Below are 11,531 nucleotides of genomic sequence, written 5' to 3'. Positions count from 1 at the left end.
ATTGCCACCGTCTCTCCTTATCTTGTTATGTAGGGTTATCCCCGATAAATGCCGAGATGGGACAAGGAGATCAAGGGCGGAGGTGTCCACCTTTCCATTGTGATAGTGAAATTGGGTTCAGCGATCAAAAGTCGGTGTCAACGAGTCAAATAAGACGATATCAGATACAACTTGCAGAGTGGTAGCTTCAAGCTGTTTATCTTCTCACAAGACACCTCCCCCCCTTGCACGACTCTTCGGCTGTCGCATATCATATACCACGACTCCGCTTAGGACAGAACGGCTCATCAAAAGGTCAAAGGACCAGTAAATCTTATTCCATTTCAACTCGACTCGGTTTCAGCTAGAATAGGTTGTAGCTTAGTCAAAGCTTGGAACAACTGGTGGCAAGGGTATCAGTACTTTTCAGATATTCCTCTTATTGCTTTAGCATCAACCTAGACAGATCTGGAAGATAGAAAGGAAACAAAATGACATTCCCAACTCACGACCGTAAGTGCTGTTTAAACCCTTTGTCATCATCCCTATCTTTCCTGACAGACCTGTTGAACTGACGATATTGTGTAGCCTCAAAATCCATTCATATCCCTACCACCGAGCAGAATGTCTTGCAATACTGGGCAGACATTGATGCGTTCAAAACTTCTCAGAAGCTCTCTGAAGGGAAACCAGAGTACAGTTTCTACGATGGTCCTCCCTTCGCTACTGGTAAACCCCATTATGGACATCTGTTAGCTGGTACCATCAAGGTGAGTGGACACTTCGTCTGACATCTTGTAATGCTCTGCTGACTGATATTTCTGTTTGACCATTAGGACATTGTCACACGACATGCTCATTCAACAGGACATCATGTCGAAAGACGATTCGGATGGGACACGCACGGTCTCCCAGTCGAACATGAGATTGACAAAACCCTCAACATCAAAGGAAAAGACGATGTCATGGCCATGGGTATCGACAAGTACAACGCAGCATGTAGAGAGATTGTGATGAGGTATTCGGGAGAATGGAAATCGACAGTAGAGAGGATGGGTAGATGGATCGATTTTGACACGGGTTACAAGACACTCGATCCAACTTTCATGGAGAGTGTGTGGTGGGTGTTTGGTCAATTATGGCAGAAAGGTCAGGTCTACAGAGGATTGAGAGTTATGCCTTACTCCACTGGATGTACCACCCCATTGAGTAATTTCGAGGCTGGTGAGGATTATAGGATGACTTCTGATCCTGCTGGTAAGTCTTCTCTTTTTCTCCTACTTGTACCTTGTCATAGACGTAGACTGATCTTGTTGGTGCCACCTAGTCACTGTCACTTTCCCTCTTGTTGACGATCCCTCCACATCCCTTCTCGCATGGACCACCACACCTTACACCCTCCCATCCAATCTTGCCCTTTGTGTTCACCCCGACTTCACTTATATCAAAATCTACGATTTCGAGCGTGATCAGAATTTCATCCTTCTCGAATCTCTTCTCGGTACGGTGTACAAGGAACTAGCCGGAGGAAAGAAAGACGCTAAAAAGGATAAAGATGCGAAACCCAAGTTCAAGAAGGTTGGGCAGTTCTTGGGTAAAGATATGGTTGGATGGAGATATATCCCTATGTTCGATCATTTCACCGAGCAAGTGAGTTACCAAGTCCTTCACTTTCTCATGAGTGATGGATGTAGCTGATGAGATGGATTAGTACGAAGACCGAGCATTCAGAGTTCTCTCCGATACCTATGTCACCGACACCTCCGGTACTGGTATCGTCCACCAGGCTCCTGCTTTCGGTGAAGACGATCACAGAATTGGTGTAGCCCATAAGGTTGTTCGAGACGATGAGATCCCTCCTTGTCCTATTGACGAGACTGGTAAATTCACTGCTGAAGTACCAGAATACCAAGGCAAACATGTCAAAGTAGGTAACTCTTTTCTTAAATGAGAAGGTAAGGCACAATAGCTGATTAAGCAATTTTACGATGAATAGGAAGCCGACCCCATCATAATCAAAGATTTGCAGAAGAAAGGCCGACTCATCGTCCGATCAGATATCATGCACTCTTATCCCTTCTGTTGGAGATCCGGGACACCCCTCATCTACCGAGCTATCCCATCTTGGTTCGTACGAGTTGCCAACATCTCTGATAAACTCGTCGCGAACAATGAGAAGACCCGATGGGTGCCTGCGAACGTCGGTGAAGGTAGATTCGGTGGATGGATCAGGAATGCTAGGGATTGGAATATCTCGAGAAATAGATATTGGGGTACTCCCATCCCCCTCTGGGTTAGCGAAGATTACCAGGAGATCGTCGCTGTTGGCTCTATCGCTGAGTTGGAGAAACTCTCCGGTGTGACTGGTATCAAAGATTTACACAGGGAGAGCATCGATAACATCGAGATTCCCTCGCAACAAGGTAAAGGCAAATTGAGAAGAATCGAGGAAGTCTTTGATTGTTGGTTCGAATCTGGATCGTGAGTCGAACTGTTTCCGGTTCAGATTGAAAGTGAAATTGACATATGTTCACAGTATGCCATACGCTCAATCTCACTACCCCTTCGAGAACCAGGATAGATTCACGAAATCATACCCTGCCGATTTCGTATCAGAGGGTATTGACCAAACTCGAGGTTGGTTCTACACCTTGTTGGTACTCGGTACTCACCTTTACGATACTGCTCCATGGAAGAATTTGATCGTCACCGGTCTTGTACTTGCCGCGTAAGTCAGCTTCCACTTGCACTCAAGTCACTCGGTCCAGCTGACATTGTCATTCTTACAGCGACGGAAAGAAGATGTCCAAAAAGTTGAAAAACTACCCCGACCCAATGGAAGTGGTCAACAAGTACGGTGCCGATTGTGTACGATTGTTCTTGGTCAACTCCCCAGTTGTGCGAGCCGATAACCTCCGATTCAGAGAGGAAGGTGTACGAGAGATTTTGGCCAACGTCATTCTCAAATGGATCAACTCGCTCAACTTCTACCTTGGTCAAGCTGAACTTTTCGAGCGAAGTACTGGAGAGAAGTTTGTGTACGATCACGATGCTCCGAAATCATCGAATGTCATGGACAGATGGATCTTGGCTACTTGTCAGACTTTGATCCAGCATGTTGATACTGAGATGGGAGGTAAGTTATCGGAACTACCTGCTTTGAGTGATATATAGCTTATTTTGCGATATGTGCACAGCTTACCGACTTTACACTGTCATCCCCCGATTACTCGATCTCATCGCCGACTTGACGAATTGGTACATTCGATTCAACCGAACTCGATTGAAGGGTGCTGGTGGTGTTGAAGATACTCGAGCTGCTTTGAACACTTTGTACGAGGCTCTGTACACCTTGTGTCTGACCATGGTGAGTTAGCTGCACGATAAGTGAGAGTGTTCACCCAGCTGATCCATATTGCATAATTAGTCTTCCTTCACTCCATTCACCTGTGAAACAGTCTACCAAGCCCTCAGACCCACTTCCCCCGCACCCAAGGACCCCAGGCAAGATGTCCGATCTATCCACTTCCTCCCCTTCCCCTCAGTCCGACAGGAGTACTTCGATCCAGTCATTGAAAGACAAGTGAAACGTATGAGAGCGGTCATCGAACTCGGTCGATTGGTACGAGATCGAAAGACCCTGAAGATCAAGATCCCACTCAAAGAACTCGTAATTTTCCATCACGACCAAGAATACCTCGACGATGTCAAATCGCTCGAGTCGTACATTGCTGCTGAGCTCAACGTCGTCAACATCGTATATACCACGGACGAGGCCAAGGTAGGCATCAAATACCGAGCGACAGCCGACTGGCCCACGTTAGGTAAGAAGTTACGGAAGGACCTGGGTAAAGTCAGGTCTCATCTACCCAAGATGACCACCGAGGAATGTAAATCATTCCTTGCCGACGGTAAAGTCCAAGTCAACGGTGTAGAACTCGTAGAAGGTGACCTGATCGTCACGCGATTTGCCGAGGTCAACACCGAAGAAGGTAAATTTGATACCGCATCGGATAACGATGTGATCATCGTACTAGACATCCAACGACACCCCGAATTGGAGACTATGGCATTACTTCGATCATTCACGTCCAGAGTAAACAAACTTCGAAAGGAAGCTGGATTGAAACCTTCTGATAAGGTTGAGATTTACTATCAGGTTGATGAGGGAGAACAGGATTTCTTGAAACCCGCCATTGCCCAGCAGGAGGAATACCTCCTCAAGACACTGGGTAATGTCCCTGTGGAATTGGCTCAGAAGGGCAATGAAAAGAAGGTTATTGAGACGGAGAAGAGGTCGAAGGAGGCTGAGGAGATCGCTGAGAATGAGAGGTTTGTGCTGAGCTTGGTTTTGGCTTAGAGATGAGGGTTACTCGTAGATTTAGAATGGGCTTTTTACATTACTTAATTTTCGTTTGTCATTTATATACATTTCAATGCATTTGATAAGGTATCAGAAGTGGGTATCTTTCCAATGTGCAGTAAGAGCACAGCTTGTTTTTGGGATGCATGCAAATGATCTGTCGACGTCGTTATGAATGGTTGAAAGTGAGTAATGAAAGTGGAGGTTGAGTGCATTCGCAATGTCATGTTTGATGTTTGTTTACGATTCCACAAATACCTCTCTCTCCCTACTTTGATCTTCACATCAAATTACATTACATCTTCATCACATTAAATCCAATCATAAACCAGACAGCCGATAGAGCAAACGATGTACAGGATATAAAAGCAGTATTGCGAAAATGACAATAGACTCATACGACATCCCTCCCACCGTACTGGCGTCGCGTATTTTCCCGGGGATCATACCTTCCACTTCGTATGGGAATGTAGCTTGGAATGAGGATGGGCAGTGTTTGTTTGTGACGAAGAAGGGGGTGAATATTGTGGTGAGTATGGGTTGATATTTGTTTGCCTGATGAGATGGGACGGGGGGGAAGAAGCCGAGGTGCGGGAGGGAAGGCGGAGTAAGGTACTGGGTAAAGGGGACGAGTATAGATGAAACCGCGAAGAAGGGGATTGTCAGACAGCAGGAACGAGGGAGGAGCAAGAGAAGACCACCGAGAAAAGACTAACCTCGACTAATTGATCATCTCATCCGTTCACACAGACACCCCACCTCACCACCACTTTCTCTCCTCCACCAACCCTTGTCGACCCCTCCTTAACGCTCGAAAATCCCTCATCAGTCATTAACGAGTCCAAGCGCCGAGCAGCGTCTGCCTCAGCGTTCGTAGTGGACGATAACAACCTATCTGACGAAGATGGTTTGGACAACTATGATGAAACGCCTCTACCGTCTGGTGGTGCTAGAGATAAAGGGAAAGGAAAGGAGGTGAGGATGAGGAGACCTAAGAAAGGGGAAATTAAATTTTGGAATACCGGTATGGAGGTCGATAAAGATAGGAGCAGGGATGAGGTCTATGGGTGGGATGATGTAGGAGGTAAGCTCATTGGCTCACTATAGGATTCTGGACCATTCAGTCAGGAAGTGAGGCTGACGAGAGGAAGAGTAGATGAAATCACAGCGATTGTTAGCGAGAAGGAAGTCACCACTAGACAAGCTATCTGGTCACCTTCTGGTTTGAATGATTTGGGAGGGTGGGCTCGCTCACACGTCTGCCTACGAGATGTATAGCTAATTTGGTGATACTTGGCAGATCTCTGCTTGTCGTACTGAACACCAATATGCAAGTCTCGGTTTACGCTCCGAGGAACGATCCATATACCAAGCAGTGGGATGAGGTGAGTGAAATGTCAACACAATAATTAGCTGCCTGATACATCACACATCTGAGTGGAGCTGATATATACGTGTACAGATAGCAGATTTGACATCGATAATATGGGGCTCGATACCGCCTGAGTCGTTGGTAAACGGCCTGACCGTGGAAGCGATGTGCGAAATGCGAACAATGTGTAGGTCCCGACACAGGGGTCGATTCTTGGACATACGAAACTGATTGTTCATTATTGTCAGGTATGCAATGGTCTACACATCTTCCGTTGACCACCATGATAGGTATAGATGGAAGTTTGCTAGTTTTGGGCAATCGAGCTGGGAAGATCTCTTTCTGGAGGTGAGCTTCTTCGATCAATCTCATCAACAGATACCAAGCTGACGTGCGTGTAGCTATGGAGCCGAAAAGCGATTCTGCCAGATACAGTCCGTCAGGATTGTGGAGCAAGGAGGATGGGTTACCGATATGGCATGGTCGGAATGGAAAACATTGGGTGATCATACCTGTAAATCGCTTTGCAGCGTCCCCTTCATCCCGGTTAAGCTGACCTGTTTCCTTGATATCAGGCGAAGCACATCTCGCTCTGACACTCACCGATGGATCAGTACGAGTGGTTTCCGTTCAGCGCAAGGCAGAAATCGATCCGTCACATCCCAAAGCTTGGAGCTTGGACGTTCAACCGGCATTGATGATTGATCGAGGAGATGAACGTCATATAGGCTCAATCAAATGGATCGATGTGAGTGCAACGTATCAGTGGTCAAAGAGGTTTGAGCTTATTGGATGTTTAGGACGTCTTGGTATGGACCAAGTCCGGTTCTGTGCATATCTTCGCACCGGAAGGCAATCAGACTGTTCAGTGGAACGGAATCGTCTCCTTGAAATTAGAACGAGTGGGCAACTGGGCAGGAGCCAATGGTATTGGACCATGTATTGGTACGTTTTCCAATTTCAAATGGTTTAGAAAGAACAGTGTAGCTCACAGTATGTCAGGTATATCCCGAATCAACCGAGACACCCTCGTTATCGTGTTATCCTCCCTTACCACATACATCATCGCCGACTTCACCACCTCACCTACCCTCGCGCACCCTCACGATTCCCTTCGTACCGCTCTGGCATTACGAGACATGTTTGAGGATCATCTTCTCGTCGATCCTTTAATCAGAATACGATTCAGAGGGGTAGAATTACAGCCGGAAGGCTGGACGGCCAACACTTCTGGATGGACCGGTCTGGGCTGGGGAGGGATAGGTGCTTGGGTGACTGAGTAAGCTGGCTCATTCATCAATCTACGGTGGTAACCTCGACTGAGGCTAATTCTTGTCTGATTGACAGACCGATAAGTTTCCACAATCTCGATAATGCAACGGAAGGTAAAAGATCTATGACCTTCGTACTTGGACACATAGGCAAAGCTGGACCAACACCGGATAAAGCGGTCATAGAAGCTTTGCGTGGAGTCTTGACAGATCCTCCCAATTGTATGTTACTCCGCAATCGTCTTATCATAACGCTCATTCAGCTGATGCGATATGCTGTAGTATTGCATCAATCTTCGGGCAAGGTGTTGATGCCGTACCTTCTACATATCCTCAGTCTAAAAGAGCCAGAAACGCTGGAGGAAGAACTGTTGGATTTGACTTTGTCGATATCCAGCATCGGATCTGCCGCTCAGCAACACAAAGTGGATTTGGTGCTTGGATTCTGGGATCAAAAGACCCTGGATCAACTAAGACTAGCTATGGTTTTGGCCTCATGGTGTGAGGTATGTTGTCTCGTAGCAGAGCAGTCCATCCATCTCGATCATTCTAGCTAACAAATACTACAGGAATACTTCCCAGCTTCTGCCACTCGGTTCCAGCAAGTGACAGCATCCTTATCAACGTCAATTACCGCTCGTCTGGTCGAGGTCTTATTGAGCTGGTCAGTGACCACGATACAACGTCAAGGTGTCGGCAATCTGGACCGACAATTCATCCATCAATTGCTCAAAACTGCTCAACAGCTTTCCACGGAACATGTTGGGCCTGAATTACCCAGATTGATCCAGGATATATCCAGTAAGCTTGGTCACGATGAGGAGCAACAAGATGCGGAGGAAAGATGTCCTGCTTGTAAGACTGAAGTAGGCTCAGACGGTACCTGTGTGAAAGGGCATGTATGGAGTAAGTACTCAATACTTTCCTCTTAGTGATACAAGGATATATATCACTGAAATGCGATGACGACGATAGCGCGATGCTCTACTACACACCTCTTGATCACCCATCCACATTACAGGGTCTGCTCAACATGCCCTGCCATCTCTCTCCTTCCAAAGCGACATCTATCGACTCCTATACCAGTGGACGACCAGGGTAGGGACCACGATTATCAGCGGTTCATCCCCTCTCAGCGAGCCGAAGAAGACAGCCTGATACAGGTGGCGCTGGAAGCTGCTATAGCGTGTCTGAACTGCGGTGGAAGATGGCAGAGAGCTGTGTGAATTGTCATGTAACATTTACCATTCAGTATGGTTCCGCGAGGATCCAAATAAGTGACTCAGTTATGTATCAGCCGCTGTGGCTTCAACATGATGTTCCATGTGGCTCTACGGCCGCGCTGTCCAGACGAGCATGATGAGCTTAGGCCGTAAGACCGTATAGCATAGAGGGTTTCATTCGGATTGTACAGTATCGGTACCACATTATTGGTAATGTCCCGATCAGCATTCCCTTAAAATGCCTCCTGCTTCTCGATCATAAGCATACAGTAATACCAGATAAATGACTCGTTACTGAGCACAAGCAAGGTATCATTGAATTCATTCAAAGATGGTTGGTTAGACTGAGGAAGATGCGATACGTTCCGAAGGGGAATTACTGATTTCGGAACGAATCGGAAACGGCTAAATGGTAATTCATTTGTTTGGTTCCATATCTCCATAAATTTGGTTTTTCGCGTCAAGTACGAATACGTCAGATGGTAATACGTGTACGGTGGGAAGTACTGCATGATTCAGCTGTGCTGTGTAATACCAAATCATACCAAATCCACGGTGGTTTGGTCATAAGACATAAGATGTGAATTGCATACTTTGCTTCCAGTGCTGAGGTATGACTTAGGTATGCAGATTAGTAATGGACGGAACGATTCGGAAAGGCGGTTAGTCGCTTTGCTGATTAGATAGAAAGGCTTGGGATATAAAAGGATGGACGGATGTTACAAGCTCTGAGATTCCTATCCCACTTGCAACATTGAACCAACACATATCACCATTGCCCATCAGCAAACAACCAACTATCATGTCTGCATTGACACTACGAACGTCAGCGACCCTAGCAAGGTCCACCTTGCGCTCTAGGCCAATTCTATGCGGATGTCATTCCGCATCTTACCCCATCGCATCTGGTAGCCGATCGTTCTCCATCTCCACAAGAAGAACGTTACAATCTGATGAGCCTAGGCATTCAAGCTTGGCACTTCGTCCTGAGGTTAAGAAGAGGGAAGAACAATCTCCTGGGAAGATTGTGGGTGGGGAAGGTAAAGGCGTTGAAGGACCGCATTATCAAGGTGAGCTTTGACCTTTTTTTCTGCCCGGGACAAGCACGTATCTGATTGATTGAGGACAGATCAATCGACTATCGCCAGTGATATATTGAGCAACCAGTCGACTACCGGTGCATGGACGATGATGAACCCCATATACACCGAATCGGTGAGCTCCCGTTGGGCCCCCAAGGGTTTGATGAGACCATTGAGCTAATGGGGAATGGGCCGGTTGTAGGAGCTCGACACAGTCAAAGTGGTAGGCCGAGAGCCAGTAACACTAGCCGATAAGAGTGTCCACAAACTCGTCAAATTCCTTAGAGGGACTTTCGACTTCTTAACTGCATACAAAGACTACAAAGTCCCGGATTCAGTCTTACAACAGAACCCTATCCCTGTAGCTGAGCTTAGAGCCAAGGGGTTATTGTTGAGTCACCATAAATGGTTATTCAGAATTATATTGCTGGAGTCTATCGCTGGTGTACCTGGTATGGTGGGGGGTACCCTGCGACATCTTAGGAGTATGAGGTTGTTGAGGAGAGATGGAGGGTGGATACACACTTTGTTGGAGGAAGCTGAGAACGAGAGGATGCACTTGTTGTGAGTGGTTTCCTCCATTTTCCCCTGGAACCGTCCTACATTCCGATACAAGATGATGGGCGATCGTGGTTAATGATTATATCTCTATAGAACATTCATGACAATCGCTCAACCAACAATCTTCACCCGCGCCCTCGTCCTAGCAGCCCAGGGAGTATTCTACAACGCCTTCTTCCTCACCTACCTATTCTCCCCTCGAACTGCCCACCGATTTGTAGGAGCATTAGAGGAAGAGGCCGTCCGAACTTATTCGCACTGTATCGACGATATCGAGAAGGGCTTAGTCCCAGAATGGAACAATGTCCCCGCTCCCAGGATCGCAATTGATTACTGGCGATTACCTTCCGATGCGACTTTGTTGGACGTCATCCGAGCAGTGAGGGCAGACGAGGCTACTCATCGATTCGTAAATCACTCGTTGGCGAATTTAGACCAGAAGAAGGATTTCAACCCTTTTGCACTTGTTGAAGCTGATGCGAAACTCAGGGGTGAGACTTGGGGGTGAGTACAGCCATTCTATACTTATTACAATTTGATGGAGCATTGAGAGCTTATGATTGTTTCATGGATTTAGCTTCACAAGAGAGGAATCAGCAGAGTTTGCTCGAGAACAACAGAAGAAATTGATGGAGGCTTCTCAGCAAAATCAAAAACAAATCGAACATTAGGCGAGTCTGAAGAACAGTTCCGTCAAGAATATCCGTAATGCCTCATGACGAGGTATCTGCATTCTCCCTCCTTTGAAGCACCTTTGGTTCTGCCCCCCGTTCGATAGATTCGCTTACTTCCTCTCCTCACTTGTATTGTATTCTGCATGTATGTTCTCATATGATATTCATCGGTATTTTGAGGTTTTACACCCTCATTTGAGCGTTCTGCACTCGGGATCAGGACATGGTGTGTGCCTTTGACAAGTCAGCCTTCGTGAAGTCCATTACAGGAGACTGACATAACGTTACAAATCATTTCTTGCCAATGGAAAGCTGCCTAATGCAATCTCCCAAGACAAAATCACTGATTTTTCCATCATGTTGGATGCTCTTTGGCTGGAGTAAGAGAGGTGAAAAACGTTGAAAATGCTCTTCAAGCTGCCGATGCGGTCCTTTGTGGGGTTTGAATGATACAGTAGACGCCGAGTCTTCCTGATTCGTGTAAAATGGAGATAAGTGGGATTGATTTAAGAAACTATCGACCAGATCTTGTAAGCGATTTTGAGGGCTTCCAAGACCTCGAATCTGGTGAAGGACCCAAGGGATTACGATATTTCACATGCATGCATAAGCTCTTGAAGCCATATCGTAAGCTCTGGTCTCGCTGGGAGAAAGGACCAGGTCTTAGCCGATCAGGCACATTTCGTTCAAGCAGGTGACATATTCGTCAGATCTGCACCATGCGGACACACGCCTTCTTTTGTTGGAGGTTGAACGGTTTGCACACTGAATCTTAAATCCATGGTTATAGATGTGAAGGAACCGCCTGGACCTAGGTTTTCTATCCTCTACGCCGTGGATCCTACTTGATTCTAGGTCATGTAGAGTATGGATCTGTATATAGAGTTGGAATAGGCACTCATCCTCACCTTGAAGTTCCAAGAAAAAAAAGGCGATGAGAGACGAATAGTGGACGATTCACACAGGTGAGACAAATTTTGGTTAGCCATGTCTCGCATTAATGTGA

The 11,531-nt window shown here is 46.6% G+C and overlaps 3 protein-coding genes across 3 annotated transcripts; all 3 read left to right on the top strand.

The window, feature by feature from the left end:
• Positions 1-470: 470 nt before the first annotated feature.
• Positions 471-4,339, top strand: I302_105898 (isoleucine-tRNA ligase; the record flags this gene model as incomplete). Its single annotated transcript, XM_019191650.1, has 10 exons — positions 471-492; positions 568-749; positions 816-1,236; positions 1,307-1,629; positions 1,691-1,906; positions 1,976-2,460; positions 2,516-2,707; positions 2,769-3,115; positions 3,177-3,346; positions 3,407-4,339. 10 exons carry the CDS (start codon positions 471-473, stop codon positions 4,337-4,339), a joined length of 3,291 nt encoding a protein of 1,096 aa, XP_019046280.1.
• A 385-nt stretch (positions 4,340-4,724) lies between these two features.
• Positions 4,725-8,211, top strand: I302_105897 (uncharacterized protein; the record flags this gene model as incomplete). Its single annotated transcript, XM_019191649.1, has 14 exons — positions 4,725-4,871; positions 5,093-5,426; positions 5,499-5,583; positions 5,643-5,727; positions 5,805-5,901; positions 5,963-6,062; positions 6,116-6,228; positions 6,290-6,462; positions 6,515-6,659; positions 6,717-6,993; positions 7,062-7,207; positions 7,268-7,491; positions 7,555-7,891; positions 7,961-8,211. The coding sequence occupies 14 exons, from the start codon at positions 4,725-4,727 to the stop codon at positions 8,209-8,211; spliced, it is 2,514 nt and encodes an 837-aa protein (XP_019046279.1).
• Positions 8,212-9,010: 799 nt separating this feature from the next.
• On the top strand, positions 9,011-10,522 carry I302_105896 (uncharacterized protein; the record flags this gene model as incomplete). Its single annotated transcript, XM_019191648.1, has 5 exons — positions 9,011-9,278; positions 9,338-9,423; positions 9,493-9,854; positions 9,945-10,355; positions 10,429-10,522. 5 exons carry the CDS (start codon positions 9,011-9,013, stop codon positions 10,520-10,522), a joined length of 1,221 nt encoding a protein of 406 aa, XP_019046278.1.
• Positions 10,523-11,531: the final 1,009 nt, after the last annotated feature.

The sequence above is a fragment of the Kwoniella bestiolae genome, chromosome 4, assembly GCF_000512585.2.
Source record: "Kwoniella bestiolae CBS 10118 chromosome 4, complete sequence".
NCBI classification, from domain to species: domain Eukaryota; kingdom Fungi; phylum Basidiomycota; class Tremellomycetes; order Tremellales; family Cryptococcaceae; genus Kwoniella; species Kwoniella bestiolae.
Note: the sequence above shows the minus strand (reverse complement) of the source record. Positions and strands in the feature narration are given on the sequence as shown.